The sequence below is a fragment of the Somniosus microcephalus genome, chromosome 1, assembly GCF_052327205.1.
Source record: "Somniosus microcephalus isolate GS21.2 chromosome 1, FLI_Smic_1.0, whole genome shotgun sequence".
Classification (NCBI taxonomy): domain Eukaryota; kingdom Metazoa; phylum Chordata; class Chondrichthyes; order Squaliformes; family Somniosidae; genus Somniosus; species Somniosus microcephalus.
Window position 1 is genome coordinate 390,987,840 of NC_140987.1, and position 13,123 is coordinate 391,000,962.

The 13,123-nt window shown below is 43.9% G+C and overlaps 1 protein-coding gene across 1 annotated transcript; it reads left to right on the top strand.

Moving 5' to 3' along the window:
- Positions 1–6,340: 6,340 nt before the first annotated feature.
- On the top strand, positions 6,341–11,651 carry LOC147125090 (phytanoyl-CoA dioxygenase domain-containing protein 1-like). Its single transcript, XM_085991358.1, has 6 exons — positions 6,341–6,350; positions 6,793–7,072; positions 7,177–7,268; positions 8,740–8,879; positions 8,988–9,092; positions 11,380–11,651. The coding sequence occupies exons 1-6, from the start codon at positions 6,341–6,343 to the stop codon at positions 11,485–11,487; spliced, it is 735 nt and encodes a 244-aa protein (XP_085847484.1). The 3' UTR covers positions 11,488–11,651.
- The last annotated feature ends 1,472 nt before the right edge of the window (positions 11,652–13,123 follow it).

Here is a 13,123-nt window from a genome sequence, read left to right on the forward strand (position 1 = left end):
ATGATATTTAAAGGGATCATCACCAATCACTCGCAACTGACAGGGTTTTGCAGTTTGAGTGGCAGTGTGCTACTTCCTGCAACTGCAATAATTTCCTTAGTTATTTCAAGGTTGGTTGGTATCAGGGAGTGTTCTGGCAAGTAAAATACGCCCTAATTATTTTTGACACACTTCAAACTACAACACTTGCTAAAAGTCATGGGGGCTGTACTGGCAGTCGACCTCGCTCTCCAGGATCTGTGATGGAGGGAGCAGAGGCAGCGAGAAAGACGGGAACATGTGCGCAGAGGGAGGAGGAGGGCCATCAGAGCTCTCAACAGGAGGCCTTACCCACTTAGGGTCTTCCAACAGCACTTCTCCTACCTTCAATTAAGCGAAGAGCAGTGTATTAGGAGGCTTCACTTCACCAAGGAAGTGGTCACAGAACTCTGCCACCTCCTGCAACTAGACCACGGCGACCACAGCTCTCCCAGTGGCAGTCAGTGGCCCTCAATTTCTTTGCCGGCGTATCTTTCCAGTCTGCAGCAGGAGACATATCTAACATCTCACAGTTCGCCATCTACCACTGCTCAAGGGTGGCTTCTCAGAGACAAGGGCTATCCGCTCTCTATCTGGCTCATGACTCCCCTCCACATCCCCACCACTCGTGCCCTGCACTCATATAATGAGAGCCATGCTGCCACCAGGACCATCATTGAGCAGACCATCGGCCTACTGAAGCAATGGTTCCACTGCCTTGACCGCTCGGGAGGAGCCCTCCTATACTCGAATGAGAGGGTGTACCATTTTGTGGTGGTCTACAGCATGCTCCACAACTTGGCCATCATGAGGGCGCAGCCCTTGCCAGCAGGGATTGCGGAACCAGCTCAGGAGGAGGACAAGGAGGAATAGGAACAGGAGGGAGGGAGGAGGCAGGCAGACAATCGGCCTTCCAGACCGGCTGTCCGTGACCGGCTCATCAGACTCCGATTCGCATGAATGAAACCCCAGATCCCCATTGCTCACCACATCGCCATCATACAATCCCTGTCTCACGCCATATCATAGTGTCCTTCTGGGCAGAAAGCTGAAATGAGAGACAGCACAAAAGATTCCAAACACAATTAATAAATGTATCTATAACTATAGAGCACATATTTACATTAATACTATTAACTAATCACTCTTGTGCATTCCCTTAGTGTCTGTCTTTCATGTGCCCTTTCCCGATCTAGTGCTCCTGTGCAGTGCTCCCCCAGTGGCTGCAGCACGGCTGGTGGAAGGCTGCTGAGTTTCCATGCGGGAGACTGCAGATGGCCTTGCAGGATGACCTCAACCAGAAGGCCCGGCTATAGACTGCACCACCTCGGCATGTGGGGCAGCAATCTGGGTTGGCTGGCTGACAGGCAGCGACAAGGGCAAAGGAGCAGTGGCAGTGGTGGGAGTAGGAATGCTGTCATCCTGAGAGAGGACAACAGGTTCCTGCTCCACTGTCCCACTGCCACTCCCCCAGGGTGGGGCCTCCGCATTCCTAGTAATCTGTTGGATTGCTGGCCTTCTGCAACACCGTGAAAGCCCTGGTCGACGGTGCTAAACCCAGCCACGATGGCAGCAGTCAGAGCTTGGGTGGCCTCAAGCTGAGATTTCATGAGAGCACTCTGAGCTTAGGAGGCATCACGCTGGGACTGCATGAGAGCAGTCAGAGCTTCCGCTGCAGCACTAAGACATTGGGTTACTTCCACCTGTGCTGCAATGGAAGCTGCGACATCGCTCATCATGCACGCCATCACGTCTGGGTTGCCACGGACTCTCTGGGAGTGTACAATCATTTACAGACTGGAAATCCTGGGCTCCATGCTCCACTCAGAACCTATACAGTGTTGGAGGTGGACTCCTCCACGCTCCTTGACATTGACAAGGGGCTCTCTGGCAGCCTTGTCATTGCACCTATCATTTCCGTGTGCATGCCCATCACCCTTCTTCTGAAGGCCTCCATATCGAGGTCCTCATCTGAGTCCTGTGCATCAGAACTCACGCGCGAACTCGCCCTCCGGGGAGCTGGACCCCGAGCTACCCTTTCCCCCTAGCCTTGCTGCAGCCCACTCGTGCCCGGTGCCCCACCCTCTGCTACTACACCAGCCTCTAAAGAATGCATATTGCCAGTATCTGAGCTGGTGTCTGCAAGTGAGAGATGCAATGACGCGGTGTCTTCTTCCTCCTCCCTTTCTCCCCCCTTGCTCTCAGCAGTGCCCTCGGGGACAGGCTGCTCGGGTGCTTGCTGATTATCTGAAAGCAGAAAGGCATAAGAGTCTGGTTATGGTGAGGGGAGGGGGGCGGGAAGGCAGAAATACATATATACAGCATGAGTAGCTTGAAAGTGAGAAAAGATTGTGGGCTGAGGGAGAAGTGGGATGTGAGAAGAAGGATTAGGAATGAACATACCGATGTCCCCAAGGGGGTCAATGTTGCCAGTAGCCATGGTGCCAACGACCTGGTGCCGAATGATCTCCAGCACTCGACTCTCCAGCTGGCTCAGCTCTTCAATGTCTGCCTGGCCCCCACCTGTCTGTCCCTGCTCCCAGCAATTGTGAGCAACCTTGGCCTGCAAGAGAAAGGGAAGTGTGTCAGTGAGTGCGGCGCAATGTGTTTGGGTGATGTGCCTGTCACGGTTGAATAGCTGCCATTGTGTGCAAGGCGTGAGATGTGGGTGTGAATGTTGATAGGTAGAGATTGTTGGTGGGTGAGTGCTGGGGGTGTGGTGCATTGAGCAGTGTGTGAAGCTTGTACAGATGGTGGTATGTGGCATTTGCTGAAGCCTTCACTCTCTTTGAACACCCGTGTGAGCTTGTTAAACTTCTTCCTGTGGACCACAGTGCTGCCCATGATGTGGTCCGCTATATCCCTCCACATAGTGCGGCAGGCTTATGGTGAGGGCCTTCTGCCAGTTGGCGGGTATAGGACTGCCCGCCTCCTCTCCACCGTGAACACCAATGCCTGAAGAGCTTCATCGAAGAACCTACAGGCTCTCTCCCTCCGTCTCCGGTCTGTCATGGTGGCTATGGATGTCTTCAGACTGTTGTGTGCTTTGTTGTTAGGGCAGCTGCAGGCCCAACAAGCTTGACAATGAGGTACTGCTGGATCAATGAATGTCCCTTTTAAGTAGTGGAAAAAGCCTGTGACAATCATGACTTGCAATTAGACTGCCCCCGATATTGGTCCAGCTTTTCAATGTAACGTCAATGAGCTTGAGTTTTTAGACTAGATTCATGGCTACAATCATTTTAATGAGGAGTTAGCATGAATTTTGCATGAATCTTAGACGATTTTCAGGTGGCACAGCTTAACCTTTTTTATTCTAAACACTGACCATTTTTTAGCCTTAACAAATTTCTAGCCCAATAACTCAAACATCTATCATTTTCTGAAGATTGACAAATGATAATTAGGTACTATTTAATTTCCATTTCAAAAAACAGTATGATCTATCATTAAAAATCAATAAATGCGCCTTACTGGCGCAATAAGTTGATACTCTAGCTTCTCGCTTCTGAGATTTGAATCCAGTTCATACTGATGAGATACAAATTTCCCCTAAGGATGATTGGTTTGCCAAATTGAAATGTTCACAAATATTGTTGGAACAGAATAATCTACCTGACTGTGGAGAGGCATTCAGTTTGCTACGTCATCTGCTAGAGAACAGCAGCCAATAAGCCCCTAGCCAATAAACCTGAAGATTTGTTGGATGAGGAGAAGAAAATTAAATACACATGTAGCTGAAGATAAACAATATATAAATGTAATTTTCATCCACCAGTCTTTGGGCCTTGGGCATTCTGGTTGCTGCTCTCTAAGCAGATAGCCTGGTACGCCAAATTTCACTGCAGCTGGGTCTGGATGGATGCAGCAATCTTTGGATGCACTGCGCATGTCCAGCACCAGGACGGAGGGGAACAGGAAAATCAGCTAATGTCCAAAAACTCTTTGATTTTAAGCCCCTAACTGAGGTTTAGTCTTGTTGCTCCCTCTCAGGGTGCATTTACAAAACAGTACAATGGTGACTATGCTTCATAAGTAATTAATTGACTGTAAAGTGCTTAGGGATGACCTGAGGACCTGAAAGGTGTTCGTTCATCTCGAGCTTGGGACCAAGTCTGTGTGAGATTCATTAATCTGATACCTGAACCAGGCAGATCTGCAGTATCCAATTAATGAACAGCTATCCTGGTTTACAAATGGAAATTTAGAAGGGTAGACCTGGCACTGGGAAATGGTATTCATCCCACTCGGCTCCAGATAACTCTGCAAGCCAATGGGTAGGGTGGTCTTAGCTGGACAAGTAGCAGGCAACAGCTCTGGTAAATTGTACAATTTTTGCTGCCTGAACTCGAACAGTATCTCTTTGCACACTTAAGGGTCCCTAAGCCTTGGCTCTGTCAACCTCTGTCTAAGCTCTCTGGAATTGGGTAAGTGGGACATGTCCCTACAGGGAAAGTCTGCATACTATATGGGTGGGTGTAGATTTCTCATCAGTGTTATTTTCAGACTATAAAACATGGTGATGGCTTTGCATTCTTCTTACACACCTCTTTATGACTGACATAAAAATAAACATGTTTGATGAGCCACTTTTCATAGTCTCAGTTGCCATTTGCAGTTCAGCAGAGTTCCAGTTTGACATTGACTTCAATGTCCTATGAAGTTGTGTTTAAAATGTGCATTTCTACTAATAGGTTACTATCCAAAGAGCTGCATGAAATTCATTTGGCCACTGATTTAAATAACCTATTTTAAACAATTAACACTCATGTTAAAATAGTGAGCTGGGAAATTTCATATAAATGTGTGAATGAGTTTCTTTTCTACTAAGATCACAAATAAATTTCAAACCCTCTGAATAAAAAAGAAACAGTAAGTTAAAATTCCTATTATTTTTCAGTTAGTGAGAATTGATTTGCCATTAAAATATAAATAAATATCAGGAGTTTCTAATATGAACAATTCGGTAAGTTGATTACTTAATTTTTCTAAATGGTCTAAATTTTTCTGTTGAGTACACATATTTACAACAATTTAGATTTCTGATTTATATGTGAAAAACCCTGGTCTCAATAGTAGTTCCTGGCCTGAATAGTGACCTTTAAAACTTTCCAAGAAATGTTAATAATAAAAGATTAGTCTCCATTGCTAACTTTGATAATGAGAGTAGCTGCTCCTTGTTCACATCTTACCCTTTTAAATGCAAAGGTTATTTAAAGTTTTCTAAGAACCTCTTAGAGAAATCATTAGCAGGTTTTGTAGAGGAAAAGAAGCAGTTCATTCAGTTAACTCTACAAACAATTGCATAGTGAAAGAACTCTTGCCAAGAAAAGTGTTTAATATGTTTGAGAAATGTAAGTTGGCCTACGTGTGTATGATTTTGTGTTGAGAACTTGTTACTTTTTAAAGTTTATGATTTTTTACTTCTGTGTTCCTTTCAATTGATTTTACAAAATTGATAAGAAATAAGCAACAAAGAAGTTTGTAACATCAAAATTGCTATGTATTCGAGCAATAGAGCAAACTATTTTTAATATTTATGAACATTAAACAACAAAAAACACCCTATCCTTAAAAGTGCAGACCATCATTCAATAGCTTATATTGTGTGTCATGCTGTGGTCAGGAGGCAATGCACTCATACATCTTAAACTGAATCCCCATCTTTAGGCTTAACGTCTCATCAGAAAGACGGCACCTTTGGCAATGCAACAATCCCTCAGTCTGGATTTTGTGTTCAAAACTTCTTTTTTAATTTATTCATTCACGGGATGTGGGCATCGCTGGCAAGGCCAGCATTTATTGCCCATCCCGAATTGCCCTTCAGAAGGTGATGGTGAGCTCTTATCTTGAACCATTGCAGTGCGTGTGGCGAAGGTACTCCCACAGTGCTGTTAGGGAGTTCCAGGATTTTGACAAAGTGACGTTGATGGAACGGCGAAATACTTCCAAGTCAAGATGGTGTGTGATTTGGAGGGGAACTTGGAGGCGGTGGTGTTCACATGCACCTGCTGCCCTTGCCCTTCTAGGTGGTAGTGGTCACGGGTCTGGGAGGTTACTCTCATCACAGATGATGCCTGACCTTAGAGAAGTCGAGAGAGACCGGCAGCAAGGCCAATAGGATATGAAAGGATAAGTGACATTTTTTCTCACCCTCCTTTGGTCTTTGTGGCTGGAAGCCTCCTGATTACTGGTTTTGGGCAGTTGCAAGCAGGTCCCACAGTTTTCAGTCTTGCCGGTGTTAAGACCGTTGCTATTTAGTATTTTTCTGAATGATCTCGGTGTAGGAGATGGGGAAATGATCTGCAGATGATACTAAGATATGTGCAAGAGTCAGGACTATAGACGATGCTCAACTACTACAAGCGGATCTAGATGCACTGAGGGATTGGGCCCGTGACAGGCAAATGATGCTTAACTTAGAGTTATGAAGGTGGGCTACACTCGGTTAAATGCTGCTGTGAAGTCAAAGGCAGTCTCTCTCACCTCACCTCTGGAATTCAGCTCTTTTGTCCACGTTTGGACCTTGGCTGTAATGAGGTCTGGAGCCGTGTGGTCCTGGCGGATCCTGAACTGAGCCGTTCAGAACTTTTCAGCCTTAGAGGATAAATGTGGTAAGTAAGGATTTGTGTACCAGTTATTAAAAGGCCCTTATATATACAACATTAAAGAATACCTCAACAATATGTATCCACTGTAAGGTCTGGAAATGTGGCTCAACATTTAATCCAGCGTCTGATGAACGTCTGGCATCACGATTGTATTTACAATAAGAAAATATTAATTTAAAACTGAAGTTAACTTTCTCTTTTGATTTCTTCTGTGTGTGTGTTCTAGGTAAAGTATACACGTCGTACAACCTGCACAATGTACATTTACAGTACAAGTGGGTGATGGATTTAGCCACACATCCCCATGCCCTACAAACGATGATTTCAATTTTGGGTCCAAATGTCATTCTGCTTGACTCCCGGTTTATCGGTAAGTATCCAGCCTCTAATGTCCCTCACAAAAACAACGTGGCCCCCTATGTTGCCTGGCATCAGGACGTCAGGTGAGTCGGGGATTACAGTGCAGCAAACAACTAAGACATGCTTCTGATTGAAACAGTTGCTTAACCCTCGAAAATCATAACTTTATACTGTTCTTCATCCACAGATACTGGGGCTTTGAAGGAGGCCCTGTAGCATCTATGTGGTTGGCTTTTGATGACGTTGACAGAGAAAATGGGGTCCTGCAGGTTATTCCAGGTTAGATTTATAGGAAATGATGGCTTTGTTTATATTCTCCCTTTTTTGGGTTCGCACACAGAAACAGGAGTAGGTCACTTAGCCCCTCAAGCCTGTTCTGCCAGTCAATTAGATCATGGCTGATCTGTACCTCAACTCCATTTACCTGCCTTAGTTCCATATCCCTTGATGCCCTTTACTAAAAATCTCAGTCTTGAAAATTTCAGTTCATGCAGTATCGACAGCCCTTTAGGTAGAAAGATCCAGATTTTCACTACCCATTGTATGGAAAAGTTCTTCTTGATTTCACTTCTAAATGACCTAGCTCAAACTTTATGATTACTCCCCTTGTTCTGGATTCTACCACCAGATGAAATAGTTTTTCTGTATCTACAGTATTGAATCCCTTTATCATTTTAAAGATCTCAATTAGATCATCGATCAACCTTCTAAAGTCAAGGTTATAAAAGCCAAATTTAGACAACTTGTGCTCATAATTTAACCGTTTAAGCCCTGGTATCATTCTGGTGAATCTGTGCTATACCAAGGCCAGTATTCCTGAAGTTCGGTGCCCAAAACTGAATGCAGTTCTACAGATGGTGTCTGGCCAAGGTTCTGTACAACTGAAGCATCACTTCCTCACTTTAGTTTTCCGATGATCTGTGCACATGGACACCCAAACCTCTTTGATCCTCCAGAGCTCCTAGTCTCTCGCCATTAAGAAAATATTCCAATTTGTCTTTCTTGGATCCACACTTCCCCACCTTGAACATCATCTGCCATAATTTTGCCCCCTCATGTAGTCTGTCTGTGTTCGTTTATAACGTTCCTCTCCCATCTACACAAGTGACTGTCCCTCCTAACCTGATGTCGTCTACAAAACTGGATATACAGCTGTCCATTTCTTCATCCAGGTCCTTTTTGTATATATATATTTATATGGTGACAGGAACAGATCCCTGGGGAACACCACTTGCCACATCACACCAATCAGCGAATGTTCCCTTTAACCCTGCTCTTTGTGTCCTACCTCCCAACCAATTACCAACTCATGTCATAAGGTTACCTCAAAATCCGTCCGCTTTCATTTTTACCAATAACCTCTTGCACAGAACATTATCAAATGCTTTCTGAAAGTTCATATAGACATCAATAGATGTCTTGCCATTCACCATGCTAGTGCACATCTCAAAAAATTCAATGAGATTAGTCAGACATGACCTACCCTTCACAATCCATGCTGACTCTTTGATCAGCTTGTACTTGTCCAAGTGCTCAGTTGCTCTGTCCTTGATAATAGATTTCAGTAACTTCCCCAAAACTGATGTTAAACTGATGGGTCTGTACTTACCTGGTTTTTCTCTCCCTCCTTTCTTAAATAATGGAGCGACATTTGCAGATTTCCAGTCCAAAGGCACATTTGATCATTTTATAACAAATTAATTATAAATATTTCTTAGATGGGTGATACTGTGCTCAATGATATTTGCAGGAAGCCACAAACTAGGGCTACTAGAGCATGGAACAGGTGCTAATCCTGGGAACATGCTGACCTCAAATCAGGAGATTCCCAAGAATTTGGTTGAAGCTGAGAAGGCTGTTGAATGTCCTCTCAAAGCAGGAGAAATGTCTGTAAGTGGAATTCCAAAATTAAAAATAAATTATAATTTAGACTGAAAATATATCAATTTCCTGTTGTGTGTTTAACCTGATTGCCTGTTATTTAAAAAAATGTTTCAGTTCCATGATGGTCTGACAGTCCACTTCAGTGAACCCAACATGTCAAACAGGCGTAGATGTGGCCTTGTGATCCGTTATGTCCCCACCACTGCCTACCCTGTTGAAGTGAGTATTTAACTCCACTCCACATATAAATGTGACTAACATACACATCTCAATGTTTTGTATTTTCTTTATATCAATTAACCTGAAATCCTTATCAGAAATGGAGATGCCTGTCCTCCCAGATTGCCTGGGAGTCTCCTGCAAATGATGATTGATCTCCTGGGCGATGCTGTATCAACCCGAGAGAAAAGTATTGTGTATCGCGGTCCGTGCATGCGCATCTCCGAGGTCCATACTCTCAATTCTCGGCCCCGCACCTTCCTATCTGCTCCAGTCCTTGCCCACACTGCAGGATGGCTTCAGACCCAACGGCATCTTTGAGCCTCCACCAAGCTCCAACTAACCTGAGCAGAAAGCCCACACATCAGCAGCCAAGACCCCGACTCCTTGAATGAAATCTATAAAACATACAAATTCTTGCAGTCTGTGATATTTAGGTAAGATATGATCTCACCAATGATTGTATGGTCAAAAACAACAGCTATATTTAGGAAATACAACTATTCTGATTCTTGAAACAATTGTTGACAGCCCATAAGATATCCAAATAATAAAGTTAGTTTTATAAAATTGTTATAGTTGACAGATCAATCATAACATAAGACAAGGCAGCTGTAAGCACTGTGAAAATGTTATTACCTCTTTGAATAAACAAGGTCTGACCTAAACCAGATTGCAGATGATCCTCGAGAAACGTGTTTATAATATAAAGAGCTTTGAGATTAAAATTGCAGAAATTTAAATTCTTTACAACAGCAGTTCCAGTTTACAGTACTTGTGTATCTGGCAGTTGTAAAACTTCCTTTTATACTTGAATTGTTGCCCCGATATTATGTTTAACAAATGCAGTGTTTTAACTTTGTGTTAATATTGGTATAATGGATACAGAACTGAATTTGGTACAATTTGATACAATGGATCTCTTGGGGTTGCCAACCCTCCTGGATTGCTTGGGAGCAATGTTCCCGCTAATCTGCGTGGCCACGCAGTCATCTGCAAGGTCCCACACAGACCGCTCACCAGCTTTTACATCATTGATACCGCGCATGCGCAAAACTTTGAATGGGCCGCAAATTGGGGGAGGCAGGCCGTGCAGGAGGCAGTGCAGCTTATGGGGAATATTGGCTGGGCGACTCCCTCAATTGACAATTGATGTCCCAAGGGCTGCTGCTGGCAACCCAGGAGAAAAATACTTCGAATATGCGGTTCAGGCCTGCACGGCTCCATAACCCATCCTCTCAACTCCCGGCCAGTTCCATCCTACCTGCTCTGGGTCCCAAAGCCGAGCTGTGAGCAGAGCCATGGATTTTCTGGTGCAGTTGTTGCAGACGATTTTGCCCTGACTGCTTTTCTTGCTCGAGGCCAACGAATTGGCCTTACACACGCCGCAGGAGGGTTTAAAACCCAGAGGCATCTTCGAACCACCATCAAGCACCAACTAACCCGACCAGAAACCCCACACAATAGCGGTCTGGACCTCGACTAGGACCTGAACCCGGGCCTGCCCTCCAAATGAAATGAAGCTGAAAGTCGGAAAAATAACCTGGCCACGCACCCTTACAGATTGATGCCCATCACACACACAATCTCTTAAAATATACAGTTACATTTAAGTAGGGTTAATCCCTTTTTTTAATCCGGAGTTCAAAACCCAATCGAAGGCTCATGTCTACAGGCAGTGACACTGCAACTTTGAAACGTCAGATGAAAATCTGTCTTCACAGCCATTGTCTCTGCTAATAATGAAAATTTTTTGCAAACTTCAGTAACCTAATCCCTCTACCTCATAAGATACACAAGTAACCGGGGCTAAACTAATGAAAGGTTAATTCAGCACGAAAGTTAGGAAACACCTCTTGCAATGAGCAATACTTGGAATGGTGTTACAGATGAATGGTATTAAAAACCGGTATCATTCAAGAGGCAGTTAGATACTGTAATGGGGCAGTATCAACAGAAAGATGAGCTGGTTATGCCAATTGTTAAAGTAGGTTAGTTTAGTTGGACGGGGAACATGGAAACCTACAGGGGACCCAGCCTTTATAAGGTAAATGCAATAACATTTGAAAACCGCAGCAAATGTCAAGTGATGAAAAATCACGTGGTCAAGCGTCATGTGATCAAACTGCCAGGAATAAGACCAGCCAGAATTAAACACAAATAAATGTTAGTTCAAATGTAATTCATTATTGACCCAACATACCCCCTCTTTCTATAACTGTGTGATGTACATTTGACCCGAGCTTCTTGTTACTTGATTACTAATGCTGATTGTTGCTTTTTTCAGGATCCAGACAGACCCCGTTCTTTCCCTGCGACGGTGCTGGTAGCTGGAGACGACAAGTTCAACCACTTTCAAAACAATGCGCCAAATACCTTTACTAAAACATTCTGAAAAAGTTACAGCAAACCTCAAGTGATTGATGTCAAAATCTTGTAACTGAAGACATAAACATTCAAATATGCTTGCTGTATAACTGCTACTTTTTACTGAACTAAGGAATCATAAATGTTCATAGATTAGAGTCAAATAATAAACTCTTGTTATTTATGTACAAAGTTGTGATTTCTACAAATTATGGATACAGACACCACCACATAACAATTGCACCTGAAAAGTAAAAAAAACACCTTTCTGGAAGTGGGAACATTATTGTTGCTAGTCTCCTCTCAGGTCCTCCAAGCTGAGGGCTGGCATAAGTTACATGGCCCACGTTATTTGGACCTGCACCAGCAGAGACCCAGGAGAATGAGACAAATGGTTTGTGTACATCACTCCCAACTCAGTAGCATTTCACTTCAATAGGTACATTCAGTGTGCACTCACTCGGCATACCGACTCAACTGATATATCATGTCCCACCGGAGTCTGAGGGAGCGTATGGACTCCCAGTAATGAAAACAGAAAATGCTGGAAATACTCAGCAGGTCAGGCAGCATCTGTGGAGAGAGAAACCGAGTTAATGTTTTAGGTCAATGACCTTTCATCAGGACTGGAAAAAGTTAGAGATGTAACAGCTTTTAAAGAAGTATAGAGGCAGGGAAAGGGGGAGGGGAGGAAAGAACATAAGGGAATGTCTGTGATAGGGTGGAAGGCTTGAGCGATTAAATGACAAAAGTGATGATGGTGCAAGGCAAAAGCGGGTGTTAAATGGACAAGTAAAGAAACAAAAGATGAGTCTAGAGGAGCTGCAAATGACAACAGCAGAATCATTTCCATAAGCTGCTGTCTGAAAAAATGGGAGCAATGGTTATGATCTGAAATTGTTGAACTTAATGTTGAGACTGTAAAGTGCCTAATTGAATGGTGAGGTGCTGTTCCTCAAGCTTCCTATGAGCTTCATTAGAACAATGTAGGAGGCCATGGACAGAGAAGACAGAGTGGGAGTGGGGTGGAGAATTAAAATGACATGCGAGCGGGGTCATGCTTGCAGACTGAACGGGGGTGTTCCACAAAGGGGTCACGCAATCTGCGTTTGGCCTCCCCAATGTAGAGGAGGCTGCATCGAGGACAGCGAAGGTAATGAACTGTGAGGCCTATCTGAAAATAGGATCAGTGAACTTTTTTACACAGCAGTGAGTTGCTGCCTGACTAATGTGACAAAGACCACCTGAAGATAGCTGGAAAGTTCCAATACCAATGAAATTCATGGCAGTGGTCACTTTCACTGCTGCAGACAATGCTGTGCTCCTTGTTAAAGTGGGCTGCAAGTATTTGGCCAACAGCTGTCATAACTCTCCAATAGCCTTCTAATGTATTGCCGCATTGAGGACAGCGAAGGTAATGAACTGTGAGGCCTATCTAAAAATAGGATTGTTATGTACATTAATAACTAGTCGTTTTCATTCTGAACAGCTAGCTTAGAGCTTAATCATTTATTCAGCACATGTGGACTTGGTATTGATGTGCCTTCGATAACCACAAAACTAGAAGTTATAGACTTTAACAAGTTGGCTTTTAATCACTAAGATCAGAGCTAACATCTCAACACACTGACTGGCTCGCAGGAATGAGTCATACAGATCCTGGG